This window comes from Jaculus jaculus, chromosome 17, assembly GCF_020740685.1.
Source record: "Jaculus jaculus isolate mJacJac1 chromosome 17, mJacJac1.mat.Y.cur, whole genome shotgun sequence".
Lineage (NCBI taxonomy): Eukaryota > Metazoa > Chordata > Mammalia > Rodentia > Dipodidae > Jaculus > Jaculus jaculus.
Window position 1 is genome coordinate 58,612,074 of NC_059118.1, and position 23,859 is coordinate 58,635,932.

The 23,859-nt window shown below is 43.9% G+C and overlaps 1 protein-coding gene across 1 annotated transcript in view; it reads left to right on the plus strand.

The window, feature by feature from the left end:
* The window catches only part of LOC101613754 (androgen dependent TFPI regulating protein), a 90,035-nt gene that overhangs the window by 14,558 nt on the left and 51,618 nt on the right, over positions 1–23,859 (plus strand). The window contains exons 2-3 of the mRNA XM_012951013.2: positions 8,459–8,709; positions 22,526–22,660. Of these exons, the coding sequence (XP_012806467.2) occupies positions 8,530–8,709; positions 22,526–22,660 (315 nt within the window). The 5' untranslated portion in view covers positions 8,459–8,529. The remainder of the gene's footprint in view (positions 1–8,458; positions 8,710–22,525; positions 22,661–23,859) is intronic.

Consider the following 23,859-nt stretch of genomic DNA (forward strand, 5'->3'; position numbering starts at 1 on the left):
CCAGATAGTAATAAGAGATGTGTAAAATTATGTATCATTGGAGTTCCAGAAGGAGAATAGAAAAAGTGTGGGGGTAAAAGAGCATTTGAAGAGACATCATGTCTGAACATGTCCCAAATTATGTGCAAGATATAAACGTACAGTTTGAAGAAACTGAAAAAGTTTCAAATATGGTAATACCAAACAGCTAGATGTCTTGGCACAGCATAATTAAACTCCTGAGCATTGATGAAAAAACCTTGAATAAGGCTGAAGACAAATGCTACATTACTCATGAGGGAACATAAATTCATAGAATTTCACATTTCACATCTGAAACACAAATGACCAAGAGGAATTGGCACTGTCTATAAAAGGTGCTGAGAAAATAGTCAAGTGTGGGTAAATTCTTCACCACATAAAACTATTCTTCAAGCCAGGCATGGTGGTGCACGCCTTTATTCCCAGTACTTGGGAGGCAGAGGTAAGGATTGTCTTGAGTTCAAGTCAACCCTGAGACTACATAGTAAATTCCAAGTCAGCCTGGAGAATGAGACCCTGCCTCAAAAACTAAAAACAAAAACAATATATATGTATTTTTTTTCAGAAATAAGGTAAATAAAAACACATGCATGAAGTAACAGGAAGGAGTAAGGAGGAAAAATGTGGCTAGCAGACCTCCCCTTAAAGACTAACTAAAAAAAAATAACTCAAGCTAAAAGACAATGATCAAAGAAGGAGGTTTAAAGCACCAGAGAAAACAAAATTGAAGTAAAGGACAAAATCAGGCTAAGATTTGTAAGTTGTGATCAATAATTGAATATCTTATTTAATAGAATTATAATTAAATAATGATAAAATATGAGTCAAGGCCATTATATTTAAAAATAGGGAAGCTAAAGGGACTGTAACAGGCAGCTTCAGGGTCTCTGAGAGGAACTTCCAGACCAGGCTCAGTTACAGAGGAAGGGAGTTATTAAAGCTCACAGATCGTGGGGAAGTTCCACAATGGCAGAAGCAGCTGGCTGCCTTCACAGGACCAAACACACAGAGAGAAGCACAAGCCCCAAAGCCACACAGCACAGCACACTTCAGGCACTCCAGCCAGGCACACTTTGCATATCTTTAGATTGAAATGTCAAACCCACCAACACACCTTAAGATCCACCCAGTGACACTGCTTCCATCCAGGTGGCTGCAGATGCAAACCACAAACTAATAAAACACTGAATATATTGGGGGCCATCTGTTCAAACTACCACAGGGACAAAATAGAAAAGGCCACACTTTAGGTGAAACATGTCTAAAATATGTGTGTGTTCAAGTGTGTGAGTGCAGGCTCAAGCAAGCCACAGCACACACGTGGAGTCCAGCAGACAACATGGGCGTCAGTCCTCACGTCCCACCTGTGAGTCGGGGTCTCTGTTCTTGTTCGTCATGGTGTTTGCAAAGCTAGCTGGCCCCAAGCCTCCAGGGAGTCTCCTCTCTCCGCCTCCCATCTTGCTGTAGGCTCCCTGGGATTGCAGACACACACTACCTTGTCTGGCTTTACATGGATTCTCAGGATCCAAACCCAGGTTCTCATGCAGCCACAGTTTTACCCACTGGGCCATTTTCCCACCCCCGATGTTAAACTGTTAATACAAGCAGGATATAATCAGTCCTGCGTTTGTCATACCTATGACACTCACAGCAATATACTCAAAACACTATAAATAAGTGAAGATTGGAACTCTAAAAAGTATGCAAGCAATGCAGGAAGCCAGGAAGGAGAAGCAGACATAAAAGACAGCAGAGACAAGGTGAAAACAAATAATTCAATGGAAGACGTGAACCCTAACATACCAACGGCACCTTCAAACAGAGATAGCACAAATACAGCAGCTACAAGGCCTATGTTAGCTAGAGCCAAACACAGTAGTGCATCCTTGTAATCCGGGCACTTGAGAGGGGAGGAATGAGATACACTGCAGTTTCGAGGCTAGCCTGGACTACATAACAAGACTTTGCCTCAAACTAACCAACAAATGAATCCAAACCAAAAGAACATGGTCCAGTTGTATGCTTTACACAAGACTCATATTAATTTTAACAAAATAGGAAGATTGGCAGTAAATAAAAATATGTGTAACATATACTTGTGATTTTTTAAAAGAGAATAGCTATGTTACACATCACATATCACATAGCCCTAATGTAAGCAAGATATCTTACTACAAAGAGCTATAGAATACACAGTAAAGGTTAATTCACCAGGAAGATTCAGAAATCCTAATGGTACCTGGACTAAACAACAGAGCCTCAGCACACACAAGTGAGAACTCGTAAAGCTGCTAAGACAAGTAGATTCAACTTATTTCACATTGATACACATATAACTATATATATAGCAGTATAGAAAGATTCACAGCTCCTTGGTGAACCCAATATACCCCTCTCAACAAACCAATGAGACAATATGATGGAAAATCAGAAAAACGCAAATCATATTTACATGCAAACATGACAGATACATATTTCTCTACAGATTGCTAGGTATTTATGTATAGAACTTAACTACTGTTCTTGTGATGAACTTGCCAAGAAACCAGAAATTCACAGCAAGGTACAGATGCACCAGCATTAAATATGTTTATTAATTTTAATAATTAGTCCATATATAACATGTAATCACATTTCTGTTTGAAATATCTCAGTTTCATGATGAGAAAACACTGGGCATGGTGGCACACACCTTTAACCCCAGCACTTGGGAGGCAGAGGTAGATTAACTGTGACTCTGAGGCCAGCCTGAGACTACACAGTGAATTCCAGGTCAACCTGGGCTAGAGTAAAACCCTACCTCAAAAACAAAAAAAAGATAAAGGAAGAAAGAAAAAAAAAAAGGTATGCCTTTCTTATTATCAGGGCCTTTGTAAAATGAGAAATGTGACAGTTTATAAAAGGCTTTTCTAAGTAGATACTTTCTCTTTAATAATTTCATCAAATTCTGTATAATCAAATGACATAAGAACTAATTCATACTGGATAAATTTGCTTGAAAATGCTAGAATTTACATACAAAAAGTGTAATTCAACAGATAGTGAAAGCTCAGTGTGCTGGTATTAAGAGACATCTACTACTATCATTGTCAAGTGCACTGATAACTTTGGGCAAGTCCCTTAACCTTCCTAAGCTTTAACTTTCGCATCTAAAAGATAAAGTGATTAAAACTACCTGACATCAAACTTATTTTTCCCCTGATCCACACTCTTAAAACAATGCTAGTCAAGGTCACGTTTGTACACAGGAAATGTTCTTTGGCTTTCAGCTAAAATGCACCTGCAAAAGTCTTTATAGTGAACCTTGCTCCTCTCAGTGGGCCTAAGGCCTCTGGAGAACGTGGTGCTCCGCTGGGTAGGCAAAGGTGGGCATCTGAGAGGAATGGCAGTCGGAATCAGTGCTCCCATGCAACAGGTAAAGCGGGCGTTGAAGAAAGTCATTATTGATTTAAAAACAGAACAAACCCAAAAGCCAAGCTCCTGCACCATTCCACGTGGCCTAGTTTAGAGGCTAGAAACCCATCAATGTTCTTTCCAAACTGACTTCAGAGAAGGGTCCTTACCCGAAGCTGTAGTTTTAGAAAGGCAGAGCAGTCACGGTGAGCATATCAGTCCAACTCATTCCTCAGCATTTCAGTCCACTGCATTCCTCAGCCACGTGTCCCCGCATGAGCAAGTGTTCCTAGGAATGTGAAATCCCTTGGGAGGAGGTCGGGCCTAGTTGCACCTTGAGACTTCAAATGGACATTACACACACACACACACACACACATTCCAGAATCATCTGCCTTTCTTTAGGGAGTGATACAGCAGGTCAGCTATGGTGACGTGGCTAAAGAGGCCCCCAGGGATTATAGGGAAGAGTATACTAAGTTTGGAAACCCTAAGGCCCCTAGGTAATTACCAATGGTACCACAATGCCAGCACTCATAACAAATCCTTGCTAGCACCCAAAGTTCACCTGCTATTGTGACAGGGCAAGGAGGTGTGTCAGACTCCCTTAGAAGAGCTAAAAGTCCTGATGCTTGAATCAGGACATTCCTGCGAGAATGCAGGCAGCCCCGTTTCCCAAGGGTTTAATGTGGGACTGGCTGTCCTAGGGTAGGCAGCTGATCAGCTCTCGAGGCTGGGAGGTACAGATCTGCTGTCAAGGGAGCGAGCCAACTTAAAAGAGCTTTTCAGTATAACAGACTAAGTTATCTAGGTGTGACCAGACCCAACTGAAGCCTGGCTCTCTGACTCACTCTTCTTGGCCCGGTACCACTGAGTGGGTGGCCTTGAAATGGGTTATGTTGGCATCTGTAGCTCACCTCCCACCATGGGCAGCAGTGAGGGTACAGAGTGCGTTGGGTACCTCTGGAGGGGCTGGCAGTCCCCTTGGCTGTATTTATTTGTTCGTGAGCAGTGAGGGTTAATAACAGGGCTGGTTAACCCAGAATGAGCAACCAGCAGGGGAAAATGTTCCCATGCTGGTAGCTTCTACCTAGTGTCTGGGATTTCCTGTGATTTCCACGGTACACTTTCTCAGTGCACCTTAGCTCCATCCTCTATATATTTAAAATGACAGAGTAATATGCAGGATAATTTGGGTTCCATTAGTGTTTCATGAATACCTCTATTATAGTACTTATCACATCATGCTATAATTTCTTGTTTACATATCTGTCTGCTCCACTTGGCTTTGAGTTCCTTCAGGGCTTAGGCTATGACTTAACAGTATTCCACCTCCTCCACTGAACCAGCTGAACACTGAATGAATGAGCAAGCTCTAAAGACTGTGTATTCATTTGTCCAACAGATGTTTTTATTATAATTATTCCTTGTAATTGAAAAGTAATCATTACATGTATATTTATTGAATATTGCATGATGCTCTAAAATATGCAATGCATTATAGAATGGATGAATTATGCTAATTAACATATGTATTGCTTTATATACTTTTGTGGTGAAAATACTTAAAGTCTCTCTACAATGTTTAAATCCATAATATATTGTTGATAGCAATACATCATTGGTAGTATAGTCACCATGATGTATAAGTGATCTCTTGAATTTATTCTTCCTTTGGAGCTGAAAATTTATCTTTTAACAAACTTTCCCCAATCTGTACTCCTAGCTCTGCTCCCAGATCCCATTAATCGCCGTTCTACCCAATACCTTATAAGCTTGTTTTTAGATTTGTAAGCATGTGATATCATGCGGTGTTTGATTTCATGTCCCTGGCTTGCTTTGCTTAGTACAACGTTCTATAGGTTGAGCCATGTTATTGCAAACGGCAGGGCGTCCTTCTGTTATAGGAGGAATAGTGTTCCCTCACATACACAGAATATGCCACATTTTCTTCATCCATTCACTCACCAGTGAGCCCATAGAATGATTCCACATCACAGCTCTTGTGAACAGTGTGGTACTACACACTGCAGGGCGGATGTGACCTTGATTTTCTGATGTCATTGTCTGTGGATAAACATACCCAGAACTAACATTGCTGTGTGATATGGTAGTCCTATTTTTATTTCCTTCAGGAACCTCCATACTTCATAATAAATGTTATTGACATTTCCATTAATAGTCTACTAGAGTTCTCTTTTTTCCATATTGCCCCCAGCTCTTTGTCTTATCTTTTTGATAAAAGCTACTGTGACATGAGTGAGTTGATATTTCATTGTGGTTTTAATGTGTGTTTCCCTCACAAGTAGTGATATTGAATATTTTTATGAGAAGGAAAGAGAGAGAGAGAGAGAGAGAGAGAGGGAGAGAATTTGAGTACCAGGGCCTCCAGCCACTACAATCGAACTCCAAATGTGTGTGCCATCTTGTGCACATGTGTGACTTTGTGTGCTTGTGACAGCTTGTGCATCTGGCTTACATGGGATCTGGAGAGTTGAGCATGGATCCCTAGACCTCACAGGCAAGCGCCTTAACAGCTAAGCTGTCTCTCTAGCCCTTGAATATTTTTTCATGGGTCTGTCAGCCATTTGTAAGTCCTCTCTTGGGAAATATCTATGCAGGTCCCTGGCACATTTCTAACTGAGTTATCTTCTCATTCAACAGATACTTGTTAAGTACTTGGTGTATACTCACCATTATCCTAAGCTATAGAAATTCAAATACATCATCTCTGAACATGAAGAGATAGTGATATATTTAGAACGTTGGATTGCCTGGTCTGGGGATATAGCTCATTTGGTAGAGTGTTTGCCTAGCATGCAAAAGCCCTGTATTTTATCCTTAGCACCACACAAACTGAAAATAATGGCACATATCTGTAATCCCAGCCCTAAAGAGATAAAGATAGGAGCATCAGAAGTTCAAGGTCATCCTCAACTACATAGTGAGTTCAGGGTCAGCCTGAGATAGAAGAGACAAAACTAATAATCATTAAAATAATATTAATAATTGATAATAATGAAAGCTTGAGCTCTGATCATTGCACAGCTTTCTAAGATGCAGAGGCGTTTGGGAAGGTATAACCTAAGCTGGTTAGCATGGTCTGGCTCAGGAGGGGCTTTGGGAAGGGATCCTAGCAAAGGAAATATCTGGGCTGCATTTTAAGGATGACTCTGAAATAGCCAGTCAGACTTTTGGTGATGGAGGCAGCCATTAAGCTGACAAGACAATAGAAATGACGGTTCTTGGTGTGGCCTGGCCCAGTGTGGATGGGAAGCTCTGTCAATTTGGTATCAGAGGAACATTAGGCTCAGGACCAAAGATGATGGTAGCAAAGCCAGGCGAGAAAGGAAACTTAACTAAAACTTATAATTCAGGGAACACATGACAGTAAAGTGGTCAAGGTACATGAACCAACAACGGATGGGGCATTTCAGAAAGAATTACCCATTGGCCTTGTGAAAACCAGAATTTAGGGATGAAACAAGAGTAAGGAAAACAAATGTAAAAACACTTTGCTATGGTATCAGTGAGAGGAAAGCTGTTTTGAACTAGGCCGGCTATAGAATGGGGGAGAGAAAGTCACTGATGGGAGCCTGATTTGGGAGATGAACTGGCAGAATTTGGTGGCTAACTGGACTTTTGGAGTAAAGGAGACAAGAAAGCCTCCCAGGGGGTGATGAAACCCTCTCCCAGCCACCCATATTCTGGCCAACCCTCTCCATGGCGAGTCATTTTGTACTCTGAATAGTTTTGTTTTTCCCAAAATCCATATGATAAAATCCTGACCCTCATGGTGGTGGCGTTGAGAGGTGGGCCTTTGGGGAAGCGATTAAATTGTGAGGACAAAGCTAACATGGGTACAAATTTTGCCCTGAGGAGACCCAAAGGAGCTCTTCTGCTTCTTGTCCCGCGTCAGGACACAGTGAGGGTACAGTGATGACCTGGCAAGTGAAGTCTCCCCAGACGCAGAATCTGCCGGCATCGAGTCTTGGAATTGCAGTCTCTAGAACTGGGAGAACTTAACTTTTTGTCTGTTTGTTTCTAAGCCAACTATATATATTTGTTTTGTTTTGTTTTGTTTTTGTTCTTTTGCATTTTGTTACAGCATCTCCAAGAGACTAGGAACTGGTCATCTTATAGACCTGTTGGTTCAGGTCTGTTCTCCTTCTGGCTAGAGTTTGCTTGTATTTGATTCTTAGATGGTGGGTTTGTTTCTGGTTATTTGGTTTTTTTTTTTTTCCCTGCTATATCCCCTTGTAGTTATTTCTCTTAGTTCTTCTTAGATGTTCTAGGGAGTTCATAAATAGCACTACAGGCTTACCTAGTTGTGTCAGGAGCATTTCTCCAAGGAATGTTTTCAACCTTCCAGTCAGTTGCCCAGGGAAACAAGCTGGTCAGGTTCCAAGGCTTCACACTAGCAGTTCTCTCAGACCCTTTCTGCCTCTGTCCTGTGTTTTCCCAGCAATGGCATCTGCACGCCAGGGCAATGCAGAGACCCTTGCTCCCCCCCAGCCATATCACAAAAGCTATTCCCAACAGGGCCAGAGTCTCTTTTAAGCTTGACAACGCTTCAGCTATTTCAGGAGACAAATTACAACACTTCCCAATCTCCTGGAGGACCCCGTGAAAAGAATACAGGCACAACTCCTTGTTTGTGAGGTAGGGTTTGAAGTACACCAGCTAGCCTCCAACTCACCATATAGTTGAGGGTGATCTTAAATTTCTGATCTTCTTCTCCTCACCTCCTGAATGAGTCATGGCTTTTTATTTTTAATTTTTATTTTTTCAAATCACACTCACAATAAGGTCATTTAATGTGACATCGCCCAGTTCAAAGTACAGCTCTTGCTCCTGGCCTCTCGCTAAGGCCAGTGTTGAAATGAGAGCAAATTGCTGATTACCCACGATTATCTAAATGCAGCTAACTACAAAACAGAATAATGATGTGCTCTCTAACGTTACAAGGGAAGGGGCATAAGAGAGAAGTGAAATCCAGCCTGTATTGGAACACTCAATCCCAGAGGGCTGTGCTGTCTTCCAGTTTTGCAGGCTTCACAGAGCTTCAGCTGTGGCCCAGAGGACTTCAGAAGGAAGGGACCTGAGGAAGTATTCATGCTCCTTCCCTGTTCCAAGGACGACACCATGACAAAGACATCGACATGCATATATCACTTCCTTCTCTTGAACTGGTACATTTTCCTCAATTATTACATCCCATATCTTGGAAAAGCAAATAAAATTCGAGTCTTTCCTGATGGGGCACATCTGAAGTATTTGACACTCCTCAACCTGGTAAGTCTGCATGGCTGTATCTGGACCAGCTCATTTACCTAATACCACAGCTTCTCCATGGGGCATTTCTGAACTTAACTAAACACCTCATGTACCTGTCTTCTCCGTTGCTATTGAGTTTTTGGCTTTCTCTGTAGTGTTTAACAATATGCTCTGTGTAAACAAGTTTGAAAGCTCCCTGTGGCTGCTGGGATATCTGATTGTTAACCGCTCCTTTGGAAAGAATATCATCTGAGAGCCCAACTGAGGGATTGAATTAAAGATTCCCTCATGGGATTGGCTACAAGTGCAGAAAGGATTTTGAACCTTGTTGTCCTTGCTGGAAAAGCCTATGAAACAAAGCGGACTGGCGTGTGTTGTGTAGGAAGTGTGACTTCCAAAGGAGGGATAATGCCGCTTTTCAGCACACACTGCCTAACAGATTAAGAAAAGCAAACACATTTTGATATGTTTAGCTTCCACTACAATGTTTGATGGGCTCAAGTCTCATCCCAAAGGACATAACACCAAACTTAATAGCAAATACACATTTTCTTTTAATTTTTTATTATTTATTTTTCATAATTAACAACTTCCATGATTGTAAACAATATCCCATGGTAATTCTCTCCCTCCCCCTACTTTTCCCTTTGAACCTCCACTCTCCATCATATCCCCTCCCCCTCTCAATCAGTCTCTCTTTTATTTTGATGTCATCATCTTTTCCTCCTATTATGATGGTCTTATGTAGGTTCTGTCAGGCACTGTGAGGTCATGGATATCCAGGCCACTTTGTGTCTGGAGGAGCACATAGTAAGGAGTCCTACCCTTCCTTTGGCTCTTACATTCTTTCTGCCACCTCTTCTGCAATGGACCCTGAGCCTTGAAAGGTGTAATAGAGATATTGCAGTGCTGAGCATTCCTCTGTCGCTTCTTCTTAGCACCATGATGCCTTCTGAAGCATCCCAAGGTCACTGCCATCTGAAGAAAAGAAAATTATTTAACAAAAAAGTGAAAGTAGACTTAATATATGGGTATGAATCTTTTTTAAAAAATTTTTTTATTTATTTACTTATTTGAGAGCGTCAGACACAGAGAGAAAGACAGATAGAGGGAGAGAGAGAGAATGGGTGCGCCAGGGCCTCCAGCCTCTGCAAACGAACTCCAGACGCATGCGCCCCCTTGTGCATCTGGCTAATGTGGGACCTGGGGAACTGAGCCTCGAACCGGGGTCCTTAGGCTTCACAGGCAAGCTCTTAACCGCTAAGCCATCTCTCCAGCCCTGGGTATGAATCTTAAGAGAAGTGCTTACTGTGCAGTTTAATGAGCATAGTATACACATTTAGCCAGACAGCAGCAGGTGTTACACCCCTAAGGCTCATAACTACCCTTGTTTTAAGTTTTCAGTATCAGGGATGTATTCCCTCCCATGGAGTGGGCCTCCAGTCCAATCAGAGGGCAGTTGGTTTCCACCATGACAGACATGCCACTATTGCAACCGTTGGCTCATTTGTCCTAGCTGGCCAAATAAAAGGCTTGCAGTGTCCACTGTTGGGTATCTTCACTGGTGATTTCTCTCTCTCCCACTGAAGTGCATGCAGCATGGCTTTTTCTAGCTTTCTGTCAGCTGGTCTACATGGAGGAGGTTTTCAGCTCAGCTGCAGCAGGAATTATCAATGACCTTGCAGCCCAACTATGTGGAGTCTTTAGAAATAGGGTCTTACTATCTATTCCTGGTGGGAAAACAAGGGCCTTGGCAATTGCTGGTAATGTTTTGGGGGCATAAGGGACCTCCCTGGCCAGAAACTCACAGGAAGGTATCTCATCCCTGGCACTAAAAATTTTCTAGTAACAATCTATGGCTCCTGAGTGTTCCATTGTCCAAAAAAGTATGTTTCCATATGATTTATTTATATCTTCTTAGATTTTGATTAACCTTCTTTTTTATTTGAGAGAGAAAGACAGAATGGGTGCCAGGACCTTCAGCCTGCTGTGCACAAATTCCAGATGCTTGCGCCCTCTTGTGGCACATGTGCAGCATTGCTCACTTGCACCACTGTTCATCTGGCTGTGTGGGACCTGGAGATGTGAACATGACTTCTTAGGTTTTTGTAGGCAAGCGCCTTAACTGCTAAGCCATCTCCCCAGCCCTCCAACTGTTTTAAAAACAACCTTATAACTGAATCCCTTCTACCTTCCCACCCTGGCTGACCACATATTTATGAATGAAATAAAAATGGATGGAAAGAAAACAGACTTAGAAAAAAATGTATCTAGTGAATATGTAGGGTTTTTTTTAAAGTTAAAGCTAAAAAGGGAGTATGTGAAAAGGATGAGAATTAATGCTTTGGACTTTTGTGGCTGTTTGGTGCATGTATTTGTGGTGTGTGAATAAGCATGTGCGTGTAAGCTCATGTGTATGTGCAGCTATGTGTTTACGTGTGTGCACCTGTGCAGAGGCCAGACGCTGACGTCAGCTGTCCTCCTCAACTGCTCTGCCTTTTTTACTTAAGACAGATTCTCTTATTGAACTGAGATCTCTGAGTCTCAAGGTCACCAGTTGTACTAGACTAGCCACAGAGAGCTCTCAGGATTTTCCTGTCTCCACCTCTCCTAAAATTTTATGAGAAGATAGCAGAGAAGACAAATCAAAAGCAGCTTTTGTAGAAATCTGAGTGTTGTACTTTAAAAATGAGGTTTATCTCCACTGGCTTTATATTAAAAAGAGCCAACCGAGGACCAGAGGAGATTTCTGTATGCAGGTTTGATTTAATCAAACCCAATTTCAAGCACGAATTTTTAAAAAATATTTTATTTATTTGAGTGAGAGAGAAGAGAGGCAGATAGTGGGGAGGAGGAGAGTGGGCGCGCCAGGGCCTTCACCCCCTGCAAACAAACTCCAGATGCACGCGCCACCTTGTGCACCTGACTTACGTGGGTCCTGGGTAGTGGAACCTGTGCCCTTTGCTTTTGCAGGCAAGTGCCTTACCACTAAGCAATAACTCCAGCCCTCAAGTATGAATGCTTTATCTCACATAACAGGGTTAACAATAGATCTGTCATCCAGGCCCTGAATGCCTCAATCTAGCTCACTTCCATACCACTTCCTCCCTTCCCTCCTTTATCCACAAGCATGTCCTAGTTTAATCCCATTTTTTGCCTCCCTACTACTCAGCCACCAAATCCCATTCATTTTTTTCCCTTTTGCTGGACCCATCCTTTCCATCTTTCTGCTTCTCCCATTCTCAGCTTGGTAATTTATATCTGGAGGACAACATTAGCTTTGTACTGTCCTCTCCCTACATAATGTGCCCAGCCCTCGCTCAGGTTCCAGATTCATCTTTCCAAAGCTCCATTTTATTATTTTTTTTTAATAGGACATCTTTTGGAATTCATCTCCAACACAGCTCCCAGGTCCCCTTCCTCCCAGGAAAGGCTGGTCTCTCTGGAAGAAAGGCCAGTGTCTTACATGCCAATGTTTAGTCCTTGACTTCTTCACCTCACTTCTGTCCACAACCTAAAAGAAAGGGTCTTCTTACCTCTGCCCATCTCTTTATTTCCTTCCTACATCACATGAAATCCCATATGTAGTATTATTTTCTAGTTCCTTACCCTCCTCCTATATGAGTCTAAACATCTCAGTTAGATTTAAACTGGTTCAAGTACAGGAGTTGTGCCTCATAGGTCCTGGCCAACCCTAAAAATTTACAGTTCTCTTTTGCACTTGCCCGTGACACTAGGGTCCATAGTGCTTCACATAGCAACCTGGTCACACAGTCTGCTGACTGACTTGAACATAGCCTTTTTTTTTTTTTTTTTGGCATTTGAAAGTAGTACGTCTTCTGACTGCTCTGGCTCTGGTATATTAGTATATAGGGACTTTAGGGACTTACTATTGTGATTTCTTCTCAGAGCCCCTGAAAATGTGACTTCATGAAATATTCCCCACCTGGCAAAGATGGGAGAGTAAATGACAGAGGAGTTATCCTAGGGGAAGTGGTGAAGTCAGAGCAACCAATCCAGCTTACTAGGAAATGTGTACTCCTCTCTTGTGTTTTGCATTTGTGTGTATGTAGTATGCATGCCACGTGTGTGTGCATGTATGTGTACATGTGTGTGGGGGTGTGTGTGTAGATGCATTGCCTCATGAGCATGTGTGGTGGACGACAGAGGGAGGATCGGCTGTCCTTTCTCTCTGAGGCATTGGCTTGATTCCTTGTGATGAACCAGCAGATGCCATCTGTTTTGGTCAGTCTGGCTGACAAAATCCCCAAGGAGTCTCTGCTCTCTGCTTGCATGGAATGCGGTCACAGGGGCACATCACCACACCCAGTTCTCTACATGGCTACTAGGGAATCACACTCAGGGTACATCAGGTCCCCCAAGGACTCATACTCACAGAGCACGCACTCCTACATGCAGAGCCATCTCCTCAGCCCCCAAACATAACTGCTTAAATACTTTTGTAATGTGTCCTGATGGTCATTTTTAGTGTTTTGTGTTACTGGATTTTAAATTTGCTTTGAAAGTTAAGGGTTCATTATTACACATTGTTCACGTTTACTTTATGTTTTTGTAATATTTTTATTTATTTATTTGACAGAAAGAGAGAGAGACTGAAAGAGAAAGAGAGACAATGGGCATGCCAGGGACTCCAGACGTATGTGCCACATTGTGCATCTGGCTTACACGGGTCCAGGGGAATGCAACATTAATCCTTTGGCTTTGTAGGCAAGTGCCTCTACCACTAAGCCATCCCTCCAGCCCCCTACTTTGTTTCTGTTGATTCTTCCCTTTTCCTTCCTTATGCTCCTGACCCACACCTCACTTGCCTCTTGCCTCCCTCCAGTAGCCCCCATTCCATTTTCATGCTATCCTCCACCCAAGATATCTTTTCTCCTTCTCATAGTCCTCAATATACATACATGCATAAAGATTAAAACCCAGGCTTGGGAAAAGATAGAAAATATGATATTTGTCTTTCTGAGTCTGGCATGCCATTCTTCTCAAAAGGTTTACATTTCCAGTTGGCCAAATATAGTTGAGAAGCAAAGCCCATGTTAGTTAGTACGAGTCAGCATTCCAACACTGCACCGTTTCTCCTAGGTTCAAAGACATGCTGCTGTGGCTTTGGCAGTGATGGAAGAGTGCTTAGAAAGACAGAGGACAAAGTGGGAACTGGAAAGTCTCTGTGACAAGGAAGGACGCTGACCCCAGGGAAAGGACCGCTGATTCCTCATTGGGAGACAGGGGGATGCAGTCAAGTGTTTATATTTATGGTCCTGAGCTACAGGTCTGGTTCTTAGGACAGTAATTCAATCATATTGCTTACTATCTATCACTGTGACTCAGGGCTAGGTAACTTCTTCCCTTCATTTTCATGTTTGTAAAATAGAAACAAAAATAGATCTGAGTCAAAGAACAGCCACTAGGGACGGAAAGCACAAACTTAGAGGGGCGTTGTATAAGAAGAAGAGTGGAAGTGAAGAGTGAGCTTTGAGTCAGTTCTTGTTTAGCAGAGATGGTGCGACATGAAGAGTGACTTAGGGAACAAAGTTCTTCCCACTAAGTGCCAAAGTTGGTGGGTGATGGAAGAGGACATCTGCTATAGATGCCAGGGTAGTGCCTTAGCACTGGGGCAATGCCCCAAGGGTTGAGTACGGAGACCAAGCAAGTGGCATTTTGTTCACTTGTGTCAGCTCAGCCTGCATAGTGTTCTAGGTCCTTCACAAGTATTTCTCCTTATCTCCATCCCTCCATCTGAGGACTATTCCCAACCACAGGGAACACCAGCTAGTAGGTGGCAGGAGGACAGACAGCCTCGAGAAGCTGGTGTGCAAGGACATTGGGTTTGCTCAGATTCCCCCCCTTAGAAAACAAATTTCCTTCTGACACATTGTCAGAGGGGAACCACATATCTGGGTCCTCTGGTGAAGATGCTGCGTGGGCTTCTCTGTCCCTGCTCCCTACCCTCCCTTTACCAATAGAATCGTGATGCTCCCTCCCCTTCTAATAAAGTGTCCTAAGCCTCAGACATCTGACACCTACGGACCCTCAGGCTCTCAGAGTGACAACAATGTGACATCATCACAAAGGTCCTGAAAACTGGTTACTGCAGACCAGGGAAAGAGGTCCCCTCTGTTTATTCAACCTCCTAGGCAACTGACAACTGGTGACATTGAAATTCTTGTTACTACAGCACCCATCGGTATTTAGAAAGAAATTCTTTGTTTGTTTGTTTGTTTCAACATAGGGTCTCACTCTAGTCCAGGCTGACCTGGAACTCACTATGTAGTCTCAGGGTGGCCTTGAACTCATGGCAATCCACCCACCTCTGCCTCCCAAGTGCTGGGATTAAAGGCATGCACCACCACGCTCGGAAGAAACTCTTAATTTTAATCAGCAGGCTAGTATCTTAATCTGTGACATTCTTGAGCTTGGCAGAGCCAAAAACACATGTGTATGTGTATGTGACTAGTTTTTCCATAAAAGATGCTGATAGTCACTGGCTTAGCTTTCAGATGAAGAAGTCACCAACACCCAAATTAAACAGCGGTGATTTACTGAGCAGCCACGACAGACAGAATTTTGGTAGGTTCTTTACACAGTGGACAATTTTGTGATGGAAAGGTTGGCTTTTGGAACCAGAACCGTGGCTCCTCACTTACTATGTGCTCTGAAATGAGTCACTTTTCCTTGTCTTGCTCTTCTCAGGTGTGGCGTTGAGGCTCTTAGCTTCTCCCACCTCCTCAGAGCTAGGGTATTATCTTCCTAGATTCCAGACGGAGTATGGGCTATGACAGCTCACACGTGATCATTCCCAGAGGCACCCTTACTAGAAGGGTACTGGCAATGTCAGGGTTCAAGCCCATCCCTTTGGTTATTGTATCCAATGGCTGGTGGGTAGGGGGCACAAAACACTATTTTAGGGAAGCTCTGTGGTCAGCTCGATAGCAGATTTCATCAAGGGACTGACTCTAAACATCTTCAACTTCCCCCCAGTTTCGCTCCCTGCCTGTTACACATGCTCTGAGAACCCTCAGGGAATTTTTTACGGGCACATCTCAGAATGTTTCCTGAGGAACCTGACTTTCAGCACTTGAAAAAGGAGCATTCAGAAAGGGTTACTCCCCCCTCCCTCCCCTCTCCTCTTGCTCCTCACCTTCCCTCTTTCTCCTTTGAGTCCTTCTCTTTCTCCCGATCCCACTTTTCTTCTTCTTTCTTTTTCTTTCCTTATTGCTAATAAAGGCATGTTGACTTAGAGCTCAACCTGGCCTGCAGTCTGTCTAATGCAGTTCTGGATATGTAACTGGATGCTGGTTGAGTGAATCAGCAGCCAGAACATGGTTCTAAGTGGTATGAGCCAGAAAATCCATCTCACCTGTGAAACGTTCTATCCCAAGAGAGCCTACTGCTAGCTATCATTTGCTACACAACATTATCTGAGGGTTTTTACACTTCTTTCCAACTTATTACACAAAATTCTTGGTCTTTATTTTCATTATCCTCACTATTCCAAATGATTATTTCTCAAATGATCTTTATCTCATCTTCTTGATCTAAATGAGCATGAATGATGAGTGAAAAGTATACTTCATAGCAACATAGATTTAACCAAAGGTCCTTTCCACTTACCCAAATAGCAACTTCCTCACCTCCTTCACTGACATGCCTTCCAGTCCATCCCCATTTTCTCTTTGATTCTGGACTAGGCTTTCACAGCAAGGATTGCATCATGTTGAAGGAGGAGATCAGAAAGCCCTAGCCCGGCTGAGTCAGTCCCAGGTCCTGGAGCTTGGGACTGGATTGCTTGACTCACCCAGCAGTGGTCATAATGTCTTGTTCGGGGAACCTGTGGAATCTCCCTCTCTGGAATTATTTTTTAAATAGAAGAAATTCTCATTTCCTGTGGTTGCTTAACAGGGCTCTGGCTAAAAGGCAAGGAAATAAACTTGATGACTTAGAAAGGCTAAGTTTCCATGATTTTAAGATTCCCTGGATTTGTGGAGACATGAAATGTAAAAAAACAAATATATTTTAGCCATGGCTTCTTAAATTGCATTTATTATTAAAAAGAAAAAGATAAATTCATCTCCCTGGCACTGGTGGTAAGTTTGTCAGCTAGCAACAGAAACAAAAGCTAGCTAATAAACTTAGAATAACAGCATTTCAGGGAGAGCCTGGAACATTCCACTGAAGCAGAATCAGAGAAGGGCCAGCAAAGAGGACGAATCAGAGCAGCACTTTGAATTCACTGGAGCCACAAGATCATGGAGTCTGCTTTCCTGGGCAGCCTAAAAAGTTAAGATGGGCATGACAGTAATTTGGCAAGTTCCTTATTTAAATATTTACTTATTTGTTTGTTTGTAGGCAGAGAGAGAGAGAGAGAAGGAGAAAAGAGAAAGTCAAAGAGAATAAGAATTGGCACACCAGGTCTTCCAGCCACGGTAAATGAACTCCAGACATATGTGCCACCTTGTGCATCTGGCTTATGTGGGTGCTGGGGAATCAAACCTGGGTCCTTAGGCTTCACAGGAAAGCACCTTAACTGCTAAGCCATCCATCCAGCCCTTGTCAGGTTTCTTAAAACACAGTGGTTACTGCTTTCATATTTTAATCCTTCTGAATTGTTTGCTAGGGCTTGCAACATGTTGACAAAGGACCATAGCCTGGTTGGTTAGATAGTAGGAATTTATTATTTCACAGTTTTGAAAGCTGGACATCTGAGATCAAGCATCTAGCAGGCCTGGTCTCTCTGTGTCCTCTCATTGGCTTGTGGATAGCATTACTCCTGTGTCATATGGCCCCCTGTGTGTTCTTCTGTGTCTTTTCTCTTCTTTATAAGGACCTCAGCCAGACTGGTTAGGGTCTGCATGTATGAGCTCATTATGACTTACTTATCTCTTTAAAGACACTACTTCCAAATACAGTTACACTTTGAGCATTTGCTGGGCAGTAGAACTCCAGTGTTAAACTTCTGGTGGGGAAGAGTGACATAACTGAGCTCACAGCAGCTAGCCTTTCCTCCTGATATTTTCTCTGTGTGTACTTCAGCAATGTTGAGTTATTTTGTTTTTGATGGATGAGCATGTCATTACCTACTGGGATGAGCTGAGCTGATCCAAATATGTTCTTGACACCTGCACCTCCCCTCAAGCCTTTCCTTAGAACTGACCTTCCCGCCACTAGCTCTGCTCGGGAACAGCTCTACACTTAGCTCGTGCTTGTGCCTTTTCCTTGACAAGCCTAGTGCCTTCCCCTAAGTGCCAATGGGAGGACCCCCCCCCCCAGTATTCCTTGTTGATACAGATGATGACATGTCAGCATGGAACGGTGGCAGCAAGACTGCCTCACAGAGTTGGCATCTGAAAACCTCATTGTCACAGATGCCTATGAGACAATGCATGAGCTGTGGGGGTGGCAGGGGAATGATGACTGGCATGTTTGCAGCAGGGAGCCCATCTTTATTGATGGGGAAACCCTAGAGGAGCTGAGCACTGTGCTCTTTCCCTGAATCTGATTTCCACATTCTGTGGCTGGGATGGGCTTGACTCACAATGACTCGCAGTAGCTCTGGCTTGAGGTCAGCAGGTCACATGGGCCTCACTTGCTGGGTGGAGGCGGCGTCTCCCCCACCGAAAGCAGATCTGGAAGATGCTCAGCATGTGACTAGGTGATATGTGAACAGAACAAGGCTTGGGCTACGGCTGCTCCTGCAAACTCAGGCAGCTGCCTGGGCAGATAGAGCAAAACCAGGAGTGAGGTGAGAGCTATGTGGGTAGGGGAAGAAATAGTGAATGATGTAACTCCTAACATCCTCGTACACCCCAATTTGACAGCCCTCAGGGGCTGAAAGTCCTAAGGCACTTTCAAGAAAGCTCAGTTGGTAAAGTGCTCGCCCTTCAAACATGAGAACCTGAGTACCATCCCTAACACCCACAAAAGACACCAGATGTGGCGGCACATAACTGTCACCTCAGCCTTGGGGAGACAAAGATAGGCAGATGTCTGGGACTCACTGGCCATATAGTTTAGCCCAACTAGTGAGCTCCTGATCAGTGAGAGGCACTTGAGCCTGTCTCAAAGGAAGTGGACAGTATTTCTAAGGACAATGCCCAAGGTTGTCCTCTGACCTCTGCACGCACACACGAACGCACACATACACACATGCACCTGTACACACACACACACAGAATTTCCTGAGGCTGATCCAGGGAGATCTTTCCAAACTCCAGCCCTCAGATCCTTTTCCCCAACAGTTACCCTGATCAATCACTATTCCAGTACCGAATGTTCCAGAACTTGCTTGACTCATACCCTAAAAGCTGAGTCCAGGCCACACCTCATATGTTCACACAGAGCTTCCAAGAACGAACACACACACACAGTCATAAGAGCACCATCATCAACAATGCAGGCATTGGAGTGGAAACTCATGCAGACCATTTCAAACGTGGCTTAACCACCCTGGATGACGATTCCTCCTCCCTCCTTATTTCTATTTTAATTTGTTTTGAGGCAAACCCAACAGACTGGCCTTTTTTTTAATGCAAGAGAAAGGGAGAGGGAGAGAAAGAATTGGCATGCTAGGGCCTCCGGCCACTGCTATTGAACTCTAACCATGTGTGCCATCTGGTGTGCGTGTGTGACCTTTCACGCTTGTGTCACCTTGTGTGTCTGGCTTATGTGGGACCTGGGTAGTTAAACATGGGTCCTTAGGCTTTGCAAGCAAGCACAGTACCACTGAGCCATCTCTCCATCCTGCGATCATAAGAATCTATCCAGTCTCCCATCCTGCTACCTCGGCTAATTTCTGCCCCATCCAGTGCCTTAGATGAGGGAATTTCCCCAGTATTTGTTCACTGTTCCTCCACCCTTAGCAATCTTATCCCTCCAGGAATGACAACTACCTCTTGCTGCAGTTACCTGTGCATTGATGGCACAAAGCATCCAGCCAAAAGCAGTCTATAGGAGGACAGGGTCTATTTTTGCTTACAGATTCAAGGAGAGGCTCCATGATGGCAGGAAAAACATGGTATGAGCAAAGGCTGGACACCACCTTGCCACAGCAGGTGGCCCTCGAAAGCCTGAGAACAAGCCAAACACTGGCAAGGAGAAGTTGGCTATAACACCCATAAGCTGGCCCCCAACAACACACCTCCTTCAGTGAGGATCCAATTCCCAAATTTCCACCAGCTAGAGATCAAACATTCAGAACACATGAGTTTTGGGGGACACCTAATTCAAACTACCACATCTCCTTATCTCCATCTCTCTGGAGACTACCTGGCCTCCATTTCTAAACAGAAGTTCCTCCAGGCAAGTAGGCCTGAGTCTAAGCACCTGGGCTTAGAATCATTTGGGAAGATTTATAGGAAAAGCTCAACACCTAGGCTCTACCCCAGACCCATTAAAAGTAGAATTTCTGGAGGTTGGGAATTGGACATTAATATTTTTTAAAAAATTGATTTTATTCTTCCCCTTGGATAGAATTGTTTTTCTTCTGACCTCCCGTAGTATTTTATGTGACCTATTCTTTGAAATAATATGTTTAAGACTGGCTTAAGACCCAGACTCTTGTAGCCATGGACCTTAAGTTTATAGGATGTGAATGATAGCGCTTCACGAAGTTGCCATGAGGTGTGAAAGCTTAGTTCAGTGTCTGGCACAAGACAAACCAGAATTGAAAGTCAGCAGGTAGAGTTCTGAGCAGTCAGGGAGATTTTTGAATGAGGAATTCATATCTAATGGAGTTCTAGAACATTAGCCCATGAAAGAATCCCCTGGAAAGCTTGTTACAAAATGGTCTTCTGGACCCCTTTCCCCGAGACTGTGATTCCGCAGTCTGGGGTGGGGAGACTCTGGCCTTTCTGCCAATGCTCCTGGTGGGGCACTCGCTGCCAGTCTGGTTCCGGGTCAGAAGGCTCTCCATGTTCTCTCCTGCTCAGCCCCAATCTCGAGGAATTTTATGAGGCTGATCCTAGGAGATCTTTCCAAATTCCAGCCCCCAGAACCTTTTCCCCAATAGTTACCCTGATCAATCACTAGCCCAGTACCAAATGTTCCAGAACTTGCTTGACTCATATCCTAGAAGCTGAGTCCAGGCCACACCTCATATGCTCACACAGAGCTTCCAAGAATGAACAAAGTCCCTGAGGCAAACATAACCCATGCAAACAGTCAGCACCCACTAGGCCTTTAATTAGAAACCATGATATTGCAAACAAACAACGCTGAGAATATTCAAAGTTTGCCTTCTTAGGCTGTGAGCACCCCTAACCCAAAGCCCTGAGTCTTGAAATGCTCCAAAATCCAACACTTCTTGATTCCCAATGTGACACTTCAAGCGGAAAATTCACATCGTGCAACTTGATTTCATGCACAAAGCCTGTTAAAATTGTACAAAATTACAAGATGAATAAGAAACATAAATGCGTTTTTTTTGAGGTAGGGTTTCACCATAGCTCAGGCTGTCCTAGAATTAACTATATATTCTCAGGGTGGCCTGGAACTCACAGTGATTCTTCTACCTCTGCCTCCCAAGTGCTGGGATTAAAGGCATGTGCCACCACACCCAGCCATAAATGTATTTTTTTTTAATTTTTTTTTGTTCATTTTTTTAATTTATTTATTTGAGAGCAACAGACATAGAGAGAAAGACAGATAGAGGGAGAGAGAGAGAATGGGCGCGCCAGGGCCTCCAGCCACTGCAAACGAACTCCAGAGGCGTGCGCCCCCTTGTGCATCTGGCAAACGTGGGACCTGGGGAACCGAGCCTCGAACCGGGGTCCTTAGGCTTCATAGGCAAGTGCTTAACCGCTAAGCCATCTCTCCAGCCCCATAAATGTATTTTATATGTAGGCTTGAGTCTCATCCCAAGGTATCTTATCAGGTATGTCCCAATATTCTGAAATCTGAACAAAATATTTCTAAATCCAAAATATGACTGGTCCCAAGCATTTTGCATCAAGGACACTCAATCTGTACTCTCCTTAAAAAAAAAAAAAAAAAAAAAAAAAAAAAAAAAAAAAAATCTTTCTTGGGGCTGGAGAGATGTTTCAGTGGTTAAGGTGCTTGCCTGCAAAGCCTAATTTGATTCCCCAGCACCCAGGTAAGTCAGATGCACAAGGTGGGATATGTATATGGAGTTTGTTTGCTATGTATCGCTCTGCATGCAAATAAATAAAATTCATAATTATAATAAAATAATTGCAAGGGACCTCATAAAACTCAGCAACTGGCCATGATGGTTCGCTTGCTGGGTGGTGGGGATTTCATTCCCTCCTGCAGGCTGCCCGTAGGGGAGGGGGCGGCGGCTCTTGCTCACACCCGCGTCACGGCGTGGTCCTCTTCCTCCGGTAGTGGGAGCTCCGTCCTGCGGCTCTGCCCCGCACTCCGGCTCCCGCGGTGAAATTTTAGCTCGGGACCATTTAAGTTGCCCTCCCCGGAGGCCGCTGGCCACACCGCCGCTGCGCCGGGCTCTTTGCTGGGGCCCCGTGGACTCGGTCTCCCCGCCTCTGCGCAGTCATGGCGCCGACCTCATTACATTCTCCCTCTAAGCTCACTCCAGCTCGTTTCCATTTTAGCACAAATCCATTAGGCCCAATACTGTACGTGTAATTATCCCCTCGGTGAATTTCCTCAATCAGTTTTAGCGAGCAGGGGCAAGCCACAATGAGCTGGAAGCCCAGCCCTTGAAGAGGATCTCAAGCCACAGAGCCCCACACCCCTCCTTCTCAAGTCCGCAGTGCTCCCAGGGGGGATGCATTTTTACATCAGTGAAGAATGTGTTAATGAAAGCAAATGAAAGTGCTCTCATTTGTGGCAATGAATTTAGCTCTTGCAGGCTGTTTTCTTCGGGGTCACTTTCCTGGACGATGTCCTGAAAAGAGTACAAGGAAGGAAACACATTACGTTCCTAACTTCCTGCAGAGATCTGCTTTTCACTGTCCTGGCTTTTCCTGTGTCCACGGTAAGTACCAAGCAGGGTGCCTAGTGTCATAGTCCTAGATGGACACTCCTTCTGGGCCACAGGTCTGCTTGGGGCCCCTTATTATAAACCAGAGCAGGTGCACGTGCGTAAGTGTCCTGTCCGAAGGCTGTTCACATTGACCAGTGTCTTCCGGAAGCCAGGGGCCTGACGGATCAGGTTATTGCTAACTTTTGTGTCTTTGTGAAGGCTTGATGCCAGGTCCCTGGTACTGCCTAATGGAAAAGTTTGTATGTATGGTCAGACCTCCATAGGTGTAGAGTCTTAACCCAGAAATTCTACCAACTGTGGATCAAGAGCTCGAAAAATAAACTAAAAGTGAAAATTAAAAGCACATTATCACAATCATGTAACAATACATTAGGTATTATAAGTAATTTAGAGGTGATGTATAAGGGAGAATTATTTAAGTTATATGCAAATCCTATGCCATTTAATACAAACAGCTTAAGCGTCTTTTGATTTGGGTGTCCTTGGGCAATTTCAGAATCCATCTTTCACAGATGCTGAGGGATTGCTCTGCAGCAGGGACAAGGCTGATTGTATTTGAGTGATGCAAAGCTGAGCTCTAAAGAGAGAGATGACCTGTTTCTCTTTCCATACACCTGCCTCACACGCTACAACACACATACATGACTTTTCCAAACACAAGACCATCATATCAAAAATTCAAAAATTAAATATACAAGACCTTCAAAGTTGGTCCCCAGAAGACAGTTGAAGAAAGAACAGCCTGGTACAGAGCACAGGACTCTTTCATTAGGAAAGACACTCATGCAAGACAGTAAGCCTGTTTGCCAGGGCTGCCCACCTCACAGGGACATTGGTCAGGTGCCCATTATTCAGCCAGAATGGAAACCGATGGAGATGAAGCAGAGCAAGTGTCCAGTAGGGCCTGGGATCAGAGGCGACTGCCTTCTTCCCAGGCCCTTCTCCTGCTTTCCGTGGCCTCAGACTTCAAAACTAACACACCGTGCAACTCTTCATCCCCGACGACTCCTCAAACAGAGCACAGCCCTGATAGAGAAGGTTTCCTTTGCAGAACATCTTCATCTCCCCTTCCAGAAAATCTCCTTAAAGTTCAAGTTTTACAATGTGTGATGGAGTCAGTTCATTTTTGAAGGCCTGCAACTTGAGCATGTGAAATTTCAAACTTCTCATCTCAGCATTGATCATAACAC